This window comes from Pholis gunnellus, assembly GCF_910591455.1.
Source record: "Pholis gunnellus genome assembly, chromosome: 16".
Classification (NCBI taxonomy): domain Eukaryota; kingdom Metazoa; phylum Chordata; class Actinopteri; order Perciformes; family Pholidae; genus Pholis; species Pholis gunnellus.
The window spans coordinates 13921700-13935841 of NC_136543.1; the positions used below are offsets into that span (position 1 = coordinate 13921700).

General features: G+C 45.3%; 1 protein-coding gene across 2 annotated transcripts; it reads right to left on the reverse strand.

Moving 5' to 3' along the window:
* Nucleotides 1-994: 994 nt before the first annotated feature.
* Nucleotides 995-13305, reverse strand: jazf1a (JAZF zinc finger 1a). Of its 2 annotated transcripts, XM_079176299.1 has the most exons (6): nt 13040-13305; nt 6147-6219; nt 4613-4809; nt 4191-4334; nt 3340-3509; nt 995-2305 (listed from the first exon to the last, which is right to left on the reverse strand). In XM_079176299.1, the coding sequence occupies exons 1-6, from the start codon at nt 13152-13154 to the stop codon at nt 2129-2131; spliced, it is 876 nt and encodes a 291-aa protein (XP_079032425.1). In that variant the 5' UTR covers nt 13155-13305; the 3' UTR covers nt 995-2128. The 2 variants fall into 2 exon arrangements, with proteins under 2 accessions (XP_079032425.1, XP_079032426.1); XM_079176300.1 differs by lacking the exon at nt 4191-4334.
* Between the last annotated feature and the right edge of the window lie 837 nt (nt 13306-14142).

Here is a 14142-nt window from a genome sequence, read left to right on the forward strand (position 1 = left end):
CAGTACTTTGAAACTGATACCAGGCTTTTGGGAGATCTTGGTTCACTTATTGGTGCTTCAGAAAAGACATGGATGTCTTGCAGGCACACACGCACACACACATACACACGTACACACACACTTGTGCTTATTGTTAGGTAGCACACTAGTTAAAGGCATTGTTAAGTACAGTACAGTACAGTACAGAATGTTAAAAATAAATTAGAGTTCAATAATTAGCTTATTCAACCCCCTAAATAAATAAGAGTGTGGAAAATGAAGTATCAAAAGGTGTATGAAAATAAGTCTGGAGGACAGGAGGGTGTGTGCATGTCAGAGGTCACTTCAAAAGAACAGAAGCTCGGTTCTTTGAGCATTCTGCAGATTTTAAAACGTTGTGCACGATGTGGGAAACGATGCTATGAAACAATGTGTGTTGGCACGCGGCGGCTGCACTGCAACGCTCTTGTTTTTTTTTTCTTAAGAGGCAATGAACGATGAATTCCCAGTCAAGGGGCAACAAGTTGGCTAACCGCTACACAACATAACGCAACACTGCTAGCTAGCCGTCCTGTGCCACAGGAGTCCAACCAGCGGCATGGCGCACACACACACACACACACACACAACACGACGGACTGAAACACACAGAATACAGGAACACTCTACAGGCTGATGACTTGGATACTGCTGAAAACACACACGCACGCGCACAATGAACTGGAATGCTCTTGTCTACAACACACACACAGAATGACGGGTTGTAGGTGATAATCTCTTTCAAACACAAATCTTCTTTCACACATTATTCCTCTCTTTACGACACAGAAAGCATGCATGAGAACATTCTGTCGATGTACATCCATTCATGCGCACATCGTGGAGGCGCAACGAAGAAGAAAGTCATTGCCACGCGTTCGGCGACCTCCAGGGTGAAACCATTTTATCTCCCACCCTCTACCCACCCACCGAAACCTCCCTCCCCACCCTCCTCCCCCCCCCCTCATCAGGCACATGGTATGGTCAGTGTTTGGCAGTGGAGAGCTGTTGGCAACATCATGGAGAAAAAAAACTAAACAACAACAAAGATCTTGGCAACTGGAATACAGTATGATGCTTAGCCGGCGCCCGCGGCTAAGTCTCTTGAACACAGCTCTGGCACTCTGAATGAGGAAACACTGGAGATGTGGAATACATGGGTGGCTTTCCGTGGGGATGAAATGTTCACGATATGGACCGTTGGGCCTGGGCCGTGTTGGAATAGGTTCGGCGCTGAGCGCTCCTTCCGGATCAACAGTGAAACATCGCACACAATTCAAGAGTGTCAAACCGAAAAGGCGTTCTTGGCTCTTCGTCTCTAGGGTGTGGCGAGAGAAAACTCTCCAAACCTAAAGGCAGCTCAGCAAATAAGGAATGAAAGGAAACACTTACTGATACACAGAAAAAATACACCGACAAAAATATAAAAAATATATAAAATAAAGCTTGAAGTGTAACTATTTATGTATATGCTCATGAATACTTTTATATATTTGTATGTACACATACATATCTGTCTATTGTTTATATATCAATATATCTATTTAAAGTATAACTTAACTCTTGCACTGGAACCCTCAGAAGTTACTTTGAAGGCACAGATCTAAGCTCAGTGAACTGTCTGAATCTAACGAAGAAGGGACACAACCACTGAACTCGGACCGGCACTAATGTGACGTGAACTTCATCCCACTCGGAGACGAGTAGGCAAAGGGGCGGGGCTTGGTTGCACTTCCTGTTTCACATCTTTTACGTTTACCCTCTTCTTTCATGTCGTTTGTTTTTGTGTCTTTTCTTTCTGTTTTTTTTACATTTAGCACCTTATGTGAGTCAAACAATAGAGAGAAAAAAAATAATAACGTGATAGCATATACGAATGTGCAAATGTACAACAATAAAAAATACTACTAAGATACATTTCTTTCCAAACTACAATTGATATAACATGGATAGAAAAGAATAATATAATGCATACATACGAAAAGATGAAAAAAAGAGAATTAAAGCACGCACTTGATCCCTTAGTGTGTGGGATTGGAATAAAAAGGGTCGGGTGAGGAAAGTCAGGACAGGGCTATGTTTGGGGCAGAGATCGGTGGGAGCGCGGCCTCTAGCCTTGAATCTTGCGCAGGATCTCGGTGGAGACGGGCGGGTGGAAGTTGATGGTGTGGTGTCTCAGGCCCTGCGAGGTCTTGTAGCTCTTGCCGCAGCGACACTTAAAGGGTTTCCTCACACGGATCTGCGTGCGGTGACCATTCTTGGCGTGGTACTTGATACCGTTCACATTCTGAAAAGACAGGGAGGAGATACATTATAGAAGTGGAGACGTGTAACAAGCACCCTTTTTTTTTTTTTTACACACGCCCATGTTTGACACGCAGTACTGAACATGCAACACGACCTGTGTACGACCATGGATGTATAAAAAGGAACTGGACACAAATTTGACGTCTAGTATAAAAATCAACCAAAACATCCCAACTTTTAGGACCTAATGCTTTAAATAAGGGCTATTTAAGTGGTCATACTGGGAAGTTGATTTTCCTCAAAAAAATTATCCGCTGAGTCACAGACAGCACTTTCCCGATGCAAGTCTGTGGAAAAAGACTTTTTCCCACAGACTGATATTGGGAAAGTCTCTGGGGAAAAGTATTTTTGGGCCCAGTGGCATCACGAGAGAGAGCCAGACGTTGTAATTCCATGCTTTTGCCTCTATGTCACACTGGCCTCAAAGCCCGCTGCTCTTGCTGGGGGAGTTTCCTACCAGACTGCGGTCACAGGTCGATTGCTTATTGAGCTAACCGGCTGCTGGCCGAAGCCTTAACACTTACTAAATGAATCAAAAGTGGTCACCGAAATGTTTACACTAGAAAACACAACAGTGGGACAGTGCAATGTTTTGGTCTCCATATATGATCATTACGTTGTATATTTTATTGAATGCCCTTAAACTGAAAGTTGCTAATTTTCTACATTTATACTCATTGCTGATAACTTAAGTGACGTTATTACAGGTCGGACAACACATGTGGACCCATTCAGATCAACAGCAAATGTGACTTTGTCCCATGTCACTGTTTTGGTCTGAAAAAGGTACACACTGAATGAGGTTTTTGTTACCAGATGTTACCAAATTAAAAAAAAAAAACCAAAGCAAATATGCCATGATATATTTATCACTGCTTCCAATTATGCCTTCTTGATTTATAATGTGCTTTTTCAAATATCATGTCCAGACATGTGATACTCAAGACAAAAGCTCCAGTGTGGACAGGGTGGCAACAACTGAGCCTCGTGTCCCATGGCAGTGTGAGGCCTTACCTTGTATCTCTTCTTGCAGCCGGGGACGGGGCAGGCGAACGGCTTCTCCTCTCCCCCATTCATGCACATGGAGCTGAGGATGGACTCAGAGCTGATGGCGCTTTCTGTGGTCCACGACTCATCGCTGTCCGACTCCTCGTAGTCTACCTCCTCCTCATCATACTCGCTGCCTGGAGGCACGATGCAGACACGCAGAGTGAGAAAAGAAGGAAAAAAAAGCTAGTCATCCCAGATGAAATCGATCATGATGGGGTTATGCCCCTGAAATACATCATGCCGTGGGAATTTACCAAACAGGAATGATTTGTGAATTTTTGTTAATACGCCTCTCTATATTCTGCTCCTTTTGTAATGCATTAGCAGCCCACATGCCACTGAAAGCACCGTTCAGACAAAACAGCAGTGTGTGTGTGTGTGTGTGTGTACGCATGTGAGTCAAAACGCAGGGGTTGGCACTGTTAAAGAGATCATTAAGTGGGAGTGATCCCCATTGCTCAGTCTGGAAAAAGTGCATTTTCCACTCACATGCGCACGCACGCACGCACGCACGCACACACACACACACACACACACACACACACACACACACACACACACACACACACACACACACACACACACACACACACACACACACACACACACACACACACACACACACACACACACACAAAGACCCACTGACCCCCCACCATCTCACAGGAAATGCTGCACCTCAGCATGAGGAAATGGATGGCACCCTGGCACATGTCAAAAGAAGGGTGTGTGTGTGTGCGCGTGTGTGTGTGTGTGTGTGTGTGTGTGTGTGTGTGTGTGTGTGTGTGGAGCCGTGCTGGTGTATAAGGCCAGACCTAACACTACGTTTGGAACCATTTGGGCTGGAATTGGACATCTGCTTCTGGGCTGTGCAACACACGGCCCCATGCGAACACACAGCGTGACAGCTGCTATGTAATTAGCAGAGTGTTGACTGGTCTGCTCACTGCAGGAGCCACCTAGCCCAACACACAAACAACACACACACACACACACACACACAGCAGAAGACAGTGATTGGGCTTTGAGCCTCTTCTAGTTTGCATTATTCTGCATTATTGAATAAGCTGCATTCTATTTACATTGCAAATGTCTTCATTTGCTTATCAGAACGCCGTCTGAATGTGATGAATGGGCTCCGAATGGCGTTTCCTGCCAGCTCCGGTCACTCGACAAGTACAAACAATCTGTCTTTCTTTGCCTCAAACAGACATTTCGACAAACACACCTGTCGTACCTGTAGGTGTGCTGCTGCGGAAGGAGGAAGAGGGAGTGATGGGGGGTGTGACGGGAGGCGTCAGGTTACCGCTGGTGTGTCGAGGAGGCGTGGCCGTGCTATTCCTGGACACTCCGCCAGTGAGGGACAGGGACAGCTTGGGCGTGGCCTTCTTCTTCATGGTCTCCTGCTCCCGGCGCGCTGCATCTGTCATGAACCTGATCGCACGCAACGGTGGCGAAAGGGGGGGGGGGGGGGGGGGGGGTGTCATCAGTAAATCCCATGACACGGTTAAGTCCCTGAATCTAATACAATTTACCAACATTAATGGCGGCAATGCAGGTGAACCTACTGAAATGCTAAACTTAATTCAAAGAAAATATAACTGTTTTAATCCATCCAAAAGTTTCCCTTTTATTATAATTTCTATAGTATAATTCTGGTTGATTACAACTTGGGTCTTAATTTCTTTAGCCAACATTTCTGTCAGTTATGACAACTCTATGCTGATCAAAGCAATTAACTTGGAACACACGGACATTGTTATAATAAATTCAGATGGGGCCGTACATAAGCAGTGACAGCAACTGACAGGATGCAAACAAAAGAGAGTGTACGTAACATGTCAACCCTTATTGCACAGGACAAAACGTGCAGGTACACCCATAACTAGTACATGAGGGAAAAAGTGAACCAGAAAGCAGTCTTTAAGCTGTGGTGGATGTTGATAACAGACCATTTTATCTCCCAAATAAGTTCAGGCTTACAACCCGTCTGCTGGTGTTTCTTGTCCCGTCTAAATTCTTTTTAGCGATGTTGTAGAGTTCCCAAATCTTAGCAATTTCGTTGGCGAGCACTGTGATATTTTTACTGAAAGGAACGAAAAATATAATCCCAGTTCAGTTGTGATGAACTAGATTTATACTTTAATAAACCCTATGTACCATTTTTCATTTTTTAATTGAAGGTTTCATCTAACTATGGCTGTGTCTACGCACTGGTGCGACGAGAGGGAAGTCTAAGGTTTGTCAAGACATCAAACATACAGTCGTCACAACATTGTACAGTAAATGCGGCTGACATTTACAGCCTCGCCACTTGAACAATTACCACAGAAACACAAACCTAACTCTGCTTTACCGTTATCTTTCTCAGCGTTGCGTCTTGGGAGTGATTTAACGGTGCATGACACATCGGTTCACCGCACAAAAACACACACATGCAGTAATCCTGAAAGGCAGCCTTTGGCTGTGCCGTTTACAGCACGGGGGTTTAGGAGTGATTGTCTTGTGTGGTTTTCGGTGCTGGTCTGTGGATGAGTCACTGCTGTGTCTATGGGAAGACATCATTCATTTTAGCTGCTCTCCGCAAGCCACATGTACGCACACTCACACACACACACACACACTTAAATACAGACCTTCCACTGGTAGAGCAATGCTGCCCTCTGTAGACACCTTTGCTTCTGTGTGTGTGTGTGTGTGTGTGTGTGTGTGTGTGTGTGTGTGTGTGTGTGTGTGTGTGTGTGTGTGTGTGTGTGTGTGTGTGTGTGTACCTGTTGATGTAGCTTAGGGCCAGATAAGTGGGCTGCTGTTGCTCCTGCTTCTCCAGGACCCGCGGATCTGTGTCTGAGAGAGAGAGAGAGAGAGAGAGAGAGAGAGAGAGAGAGAGAGGGGGGGGGGGGGGCATTCAGATTAATCACTGCTCTCTCTGGAGGGAAAATGTTGCGTGAATACTCTTAGTATGTAGCTGACTCATACGTCCATTCTTCCTGCCAGACTGGCTGACAGATTGCAGGATGTTTCTCACACTGCATTCTCTGTGCGTAATATGCGAGAGCCTGCAGATACATTTCAGATACTTGTGGCACATTATTGCGCCAAGCTGTCTGTAATTTACTATGAATGCCTTTCCTAAAGTGACCAAAGGCTGATTAATCGTTGCCCGAGTCTGAATGTGGCAAAGACGAAAATTTGTCCCGAGAGTGAAAAAGCGACTTGGAGGCTGTGATGAATGTACACAGTGTATTACTCGAAACACACACACACGCTTTTTCCAGTTGACTTGCTAGGTCAGTAACACTACAGTAGGCAACTTCCACTGCCTGAGGGAAGCAGCGTTAACTTCAAAGCCCCCCCTCCCACCTCCCGCCCCCTGGAAAACAGGAGCAAGTGTGCATGAAAACCCTGCGGGTGGGTGCATCTGTAAAGTACCAGTGCCATCAAGTGTTCAACGCCGGAACATTCAGAGCTATCCACACAAAAAAAAAAAAAGGAGGTTTTAGCCGTGGCTATGCCTGTGTGTGTGCATGTAGGCATAATTGCAGCTTTATATGTAATGGCTAGCAGATGTATTGCAATTCAGATCCAAGAACTGGATCATCACTGTGCAACAATTAACAACACACTCCGAGACGCGCCTTCCAACTAATCCCATGTGCGTGTGCGTGTGTGTGTGTTGGCCTTCTTAGCCCTTTAGTTTCAGGCTTTCACACCTCATAATTAAAAAAGAATGCAGACTTCCCACAGTGCAGGAAAACACCAAGGGGACCAGCAAACACGAAAACAACCCAGAAGAAGAATTAACACTACCACTGCTGCAGTGTACAGCAGAGTCTTTTACATTTGAGTTTAGGTAAAAAACACTGAAGAGGCTAGGTGAGGAAAAAAGATAGCAGAGGCACGCATCCATAAACACACACACACACACACACACACACACACACACACACACACACACACACACACACACACACACACACACACACACACACACACACACACACACACACACGAGGTGGTCCACAGAGGTGGTCTTCAACAGTCTTTTATAGCTGAGCCTTAATACTCCTACCTGCTGCTTAGATGTAGAGACCAGAGCTCTCTGTGCATGCATTAGTATGCGCGCACACACACACACACACACACACACACACACATACACACACACACACACACACAGACACAGAAACACCAACACACATCGAACTACACTATTGACAAGGATGAGTCGGGACGCATCTTAACGTCGGACCTCTTTAAAACCACTGAGTTTGAATATGTTGGCTCATCTAAACACTGAACGTTTGGCACTTTTCCTTAATAAGTCACTTCAACGATCGATTATCAAAAACATGTTGTTGATAGAATTTCTGTAAAGTGACTAATTGATTCATCAACGAATCTTTTAAGTATTGTAAATAAGAATCATCCATCTGCAGTGATGAACCAGCAGTATATGGAAGGGTATATTCATAAGAACCATGAACACTGTAACAGTAGCAGGCCGCTAAATGCCATTCAGGCAAATGTTTGACAGCCGGGTATAGAAGAACAAGAACGAGAGAAAGAAATGCCAGAGTTAATAACTCGGGATGTACAAGAAGCTCAGGTCTTTGCTTTAAGATGAGGTAAGTGTGTGTGTGTGTGTGTGTGTGTGTGTGTGTGTGTGTGAGTGTAGAGAAGGGGGGAGGAGGGCAGGGTGTTGGTGGGAATGGAGTAAGCCAGGTGCAGAAAGAGAGAGCGAGAGAGAGCTGCAGTAAATGTTCACCGGCTTTATGACTTCCGCTCACCTAGCAGGACAGGAAGCTAACACACTGCTGATCTGCTGGAGCAGGACGGGACCTGCACATACACACATTCACACACTCACACACAAACTAAATGAATATACATGCTCAATGATTTCATTCGGACGTTTTACATTTCACTGACACGGTGCATTGCGAGCGGCCTGCTCTTCGTGTTTTGTCATCTGCATGTCTGAGACATTTTCAGAGTCTCCAGGGTCTATAAATATCTCCCTAATTAGCGTTCCTGTCATTAAAAGCAGCAGCCAATCAACTGCAGCACCACTCATTTCAACACAGCCATCCATCTCTCTAACCGGCAGTACACTGCTGCCCCCTGCTGAATGCACACTGTGTGCATGTTGTCCACATGCATGTGCACATGTGTGTGGGTCTGCGCGTGTGCCTTTACATGTGTGTGCGTGTGTGTGTGTGTGTGTGTGTGTGTGTGTGTGTGTGTGTGTGTGTGTGTGTGTGTGTGTGTGTGTGTGTGTGTGTGTAGAAACCAGGCCAAGAATGCATGGCTTGTTTTGCAGGCTGCTAATTAAGCCACAGAGAGCATTTTAACGTGTTTCTAGAGCAGCAGGCAACCGGATGGAGGGAGAGGAGCGGAGGAGGAGGAGGAGAAGGGAGGTGGGGGGGGGTTATGGGTGGGGGAAAATGCAAACTTCTCTGTAATTACACTTCTCAGTGCTTGGCGGGGCGCTCGGGTCCCTGCGACTTCCGAAAAGGTAATCTGTGTGACTGTGTGTATGCGGATGTATGTGTAGCGTGAAAGGAGAGGGCCTGCAGTTTCCAGTTGGGGATGTCGGTCCACTAATTGCTCCACTACACCCTGACAGGTCATTTAGGAAGTACATTGAAACCCTCTCTCTCTCTCTCTCTCTCTCTCTCTCATGCACTAACACACGCCCCCTTCCCCTCTCACACCTCAGAAAGTGGGATGGGAAACAATCTGGCAACTACAGCCGGGATTTATGTTTCACATCACCATCATCATGTCAATAGGGGTGTGTTCTGATACTGATTCGTATCACACAATGTGGCAAATGTATGAAAAAGCAATCAATTATCATCAGATAATACATCAGCAAATATTTCCACTATCAATTCATTATTTATGTAGTTTTTCAAGTGAAGGGGCTGAAGATTTCAGAGTTTCAGCTGCTCAGTTGGGATGATTTGCAGCTTTTCTGCATCGGTATAAACTGAATATTTTTGGGGTTTTGGACTGTTGGTCAAACAAAACAAGACATCTGAAGGCATCACCGTGAACTTTAGGGTATTGTGATGGCCGTTCAGTATTCTGTGACATTTCACAGACGGACTAAATCACGAGGTCACCGATCAACAATTAGAGATAGATAGCAGCCGATGCAGAGGGGCCTTAAACGTGCATTCTTTCCAGCAGGGGGCGACTACTTATCGTCATGTCCATACACATTGTATAAGCAGAGAATCTTCAGATCTGAGAAGCTGGAAAAAGCTGAACTTTTGGAATTTTCCATGAGAAACAATTTAAACTATTTAACAATTATCAAATTCATTTTTTTTGTTGTTCAGCTTGTGTATTAATCGACTAACCATGAAGCTCTGAAGATCAAAATGTTTTCATCTGAAAGTCAATTATTGCTCAGACTTACTGGCAACATCAGACACACTAATGCAAAGACACATTCTGGTAATTCACATAATACCTCCTCTGCTATGCAATTATGTCATTATTGAACAAGAAAAAATCAACAGCAGCAGGGAAGGGCGTTTTTCAGACAAACCTGGCCAGTGGGCTGAGTGATTACGTGTTTAAAAGTTACTGTCGGTCAATTATCTGCACGCTTTAGCAGAGACCGCTTTATTACAGCACAACGCTGACCTGACTCATCTCGTCAAGTCACACCTCAGTCTTTGATCCCGGCTATAAAACCAAATCCAAAAGAACAAAAATCAAAGTTAATTGCGTCTAAACAAAGCTGAGCATTTCCCCGTGATCGACCCCTTATTTTTCCTCCCTTAACCTTCTCTTTCCCCCTCTGTTGAATCTCTTTCTCCCTCCCCTCCTCCCAGCTCCTATTTGTTGAGGTAAGAGGCAGGTATGTGCTTGTGCAGGTGGGAACACAGGCAGATGAGCCTGACATCATTGCATTCCTCAGACCTTACCTAGAGTCACCGCACAAAGCCGCAGCCACAAAGACAACAACCAACCACCACACGGAGCACAGTTCACCTAACCCATTTGCTCTCGCGTTCAGCCGCAATCTAAAGAGCGCTGGTATGTTATTGGAAGGCTGCGGTCCTTTCTTCTGGGATGAGGTCACACATTAGCTCACTTTCTCATGGAAAAGATCACGACGGGCTCATCTGGTTGGTTTTGCTGCCAGCTATTGTGTGCGGTGTCAGAAGAGGCACGAGTCCAAATAAGATACAAGTTGAGATCATTGACACACAGGCAATGTAGCACACAGTATGTCCGGCCACAAGAGGGCAGCACAGTCTACGATAATGACCAAAGTCTTTCTAGCACAGGCCCACACTGACTTTGAGACCGACTTGACTCACTTTTACAGCTGTTTACGTCTGATAGTGCACATCTGTTGTCACCTCTGGATTATCCGATTGATTGTTAGCGCCTGCTTTTTTTTTTTCATAATCTGTTAGCACACAGCAGGACGGACCACAATCAAGTCAATCGGTTATCTGCAAAGCTTCAAACAGCTTATCTGAAGTCTCACGTGCAGGAGCTAGGAGGATCAAATTAGCTTATCTTTTGATTGACTGTTGATCACACACACTCACACACACACACACACACACACTGCAGCACCATTTCAAAACCTGGAAAAGGGAAGTCACAGCTAAATGCCGCTAACCCCCTCTTTCTCTCCCTCACTCTCACCCCAATCCCTTCCATTTGTCACACTTATCCCTGTGGTAACTGATCTGTGAGGAGTATTGATTAGACCGTGTGTGTGTGATCTCTGATGACCGGCCGCGGGACGAGTCGGCAGAAGGGGAACTCATTAATCCGAGCTATCTAACCGGTAAACTGACATCCTGCTCGGTTGACGGCTGGGGTCAAATGTCAAGCTAAGAGCCAGATGGGGCGTATATCAGTGTGGGGCACGGCTCTGTGCCTGAAAGCACCATATCTGTTCTTGCATTTATGTCACAATATCCTTTCATTTGTTTTTCTGATCGGTTTGGAGTCTTTATCAGAAGATATATAGTGTTTAAAATAAAATCAAAACGGTCAATCACAGCGTTTGTTTATCCCCTCTATTTGGTTAATTTGCAAGTGATCTACGGAGCATATGGTGGGATGAAGACCAGCATCACCCACGCGCACTCTCTCCTCACGCACACAAAAGATGACCTCATGTTTTTTTTTTTAAAACATCAGTCCTGTGACAACATCACACGTCGGGTGTCCTCGACACAGCTAGCTGCTCGGTAGCGCTCTTTGTTGGCGAGACAGCAGGTGTGCAATAACTCAGCCAATATACTGCCCCCAACCAACCCCTTTGGAGACGGCCAGTTGCCATGGAGACTGGCTCAATGAAGCATCCATTCTACCCCCCCCCTCCCCCTCACCCCCGCCACCTCACCAGCTTCAAACAGCCTCCCGAGGATGGATACACACCACAAATAATGATTAGAGCACGTCAACTTTGTTACAGTTTAGCGTGCGATTGTTTTTCACCAAATCCTTCCACACTGCAATTTGCTTTTGGTGGATTAATGTTTAATCTATTTGTGTTAAAACAGAAGCAAGCATTTAACCTGTGTTAAAATACTTAACAAGAATTACATTGCATGGTACTAATTAGGCTGCATTTTAATGATTTAGATAAGGTGAACAGCAAAGGGAGAACTCACTCGTAAAAAAAAAAAAATATTCATATTGTATTTGCAACTGCATCTAAGAGAGGTACAGTCATTATTTAACAATTAAAATATGTCTGTTATGTTTTCATTGATAGGCCACATCTGTCACATGCATTTGATGGGAAAAAATAAAAGGTAATAAATGTATCACCAATAAAGACAATTATGTTATACTAAAGCAATAGCTGCGTCCTTATTACCTAGACATAACTTAAATAACTTGCATTAATGTCATACTAGTCCACACTGAGGTGTTTACACAGTGACTGTCTGTATGTCAACGTGTGGGTAAACTGAGTGCGATACATGCAGTTATCAGAGTGTTTACCGTTAGATGGTAATCTAATACGCGGTGCAACAAGTTGACGCTTGTGCATGTGCAGGAAAATACATGCAATTTCCTTGCATGTCTTTTTCCGCAATACGGGGTCAATGGTAATTAAGTGACACAAACATGATCGGATAGCGCTGCAAAACAAGGTGATGTCTCGATGCGTAAAGACACCTGAGGCGACAAAAAAAGCGACGCGGGCAAGCTCAATACACAGGCGGTGCGAGACTGCGCCGCATCAGGCCTGGAAAACGTAAACACACGCACACACACACACACACACACACACACACACACACACAGACAGACTTCTCAGCGACGTTAGCTGTGAAAACCGCTGCCTGGTCGGAATGCTAGTTACACCTACGAGACCTTACGCGGCCCTCGAAGTCGAGTCACCGCTGCGAGAGGTAACTATCGTGGCGAATGCACAAATACAAAGCGAGCCGGTCACGTATTTCACAGAGCAGCAGTGTTGTTTTTCAAAGGAATTAAAGTCTCGTGTTGATGAATAACTCGCTCGCCGACGAGCGTCGACCGAGAGCGAGCAGCAGGAATAGCGGAATGCACGCCTATTTGCAGTCAGCTAACTAGCTATGGATGCTAACGGCAGCTAGCTGCCTAGCTCTGTCTCTCCCCCCCCCCCCCCTCCTCTGGCCTGACTCACCGATGTGATTGTCCTCGATGTGGACGATGAGCTCGGCGAGTGTCTCGAACTGCAGACCGCAGCCCCCGAACCTGCAGGAATTGGAGAAGAAAGAAGCGGCGGCGATGCCCGTCATGTTTGTCGGCGCTGGTGCATTCACCGGGTTGGGAAGGGGAGCGGGGAGGGGAGGACCGGGGAGCCGGGGGAGGTGAGAGAGGAGGAAGGTTGAGATTTTGGGATTCGGGGTGGGAGCGCCGCAGAGCGCGGAGCAGCAGACACCGGGTCGGCCAGACAGGACAGCGGCGAACGCAACTGGGAGGGCAGGCGGGACGGTGCCACGGTGGGGGTGGGGATGGGGGGGAGGAGAGGGGGAGGCTGGGCTACGTCACGACCTGCCTACCTGTTGGGATCTGTGCCCCCGAAGCCTCCGTGTCATTATATTATGAGGGCTATTGATGACACACTGAAATAAATCAAAGTTACATCTTTGACATGCGTTGTACAGACACCAAACACGTCTAACACATATGCATATATGTTGGCCTTTATTTTTTATGTACATAATCTAATTAATCAGTTTATTTCATATTTTGCCTTTTGTTTTATGAACACCCTTGTTGGTATATGTTTTGGTTATATCTCACATTTAAATTGATTGTAAATGCAAATGTATTACACTGTACCTTTTTAAACACATTGACATATTGCCTTTCACAATGCTACAGACTTTAAAAACAATTGGTTTTTCAAATATTTAAGGATTTGAGTCCCTGATGGAACGCTGTACACAGAGAAATGAAGTAGTCATCCAAAAAATGTATGAAAGAGTATACTTGATACAATATCAATTCATTTGATATATTATATTCATTGTAGATGGACTAATGAAATATAAGGAATCAGTATAAATGTCTGTAAAATCTTCTTTAACTGTAAACCACCTGTTTGAGCACCAGCCTGTAATAAAACATTAAAATAAGAGTCCCGTTATGGATCATAGAGCCCGCCAATGAAAAGGCCTGAGCAGTCATCCTGATACTGTGTGGATATGATCTGGGGGAGGAACCATGAACTGCTGACCAGAGTCACCTCGTGGCAACATCATAGTCCCAGAATAACAACTT

Coding starts and splice junctions, on each gene's coding strand:
- jazf1a (XM_079176299.1), bottom strand. CDS start 13,154: ATGACGGGCATCGCCGCCGCTTCTTTCTTCTCCAATTCCTGCAGGTTC. Junction 6,220..13,039: donor CATCGAGGACAATCACATCG/GTGAGTCAGGCC, acceptor TCTCTCTCTCAG/ACACAGATCCGCGGGTCCTG. Junction 3,510..4,190: donor GGTTCCAAACGTAGTGTTAG/GTCTGGCCTTAT, acceptor TCGTGCCTCCAG/GCAGCGAGTATGATGAGGAG.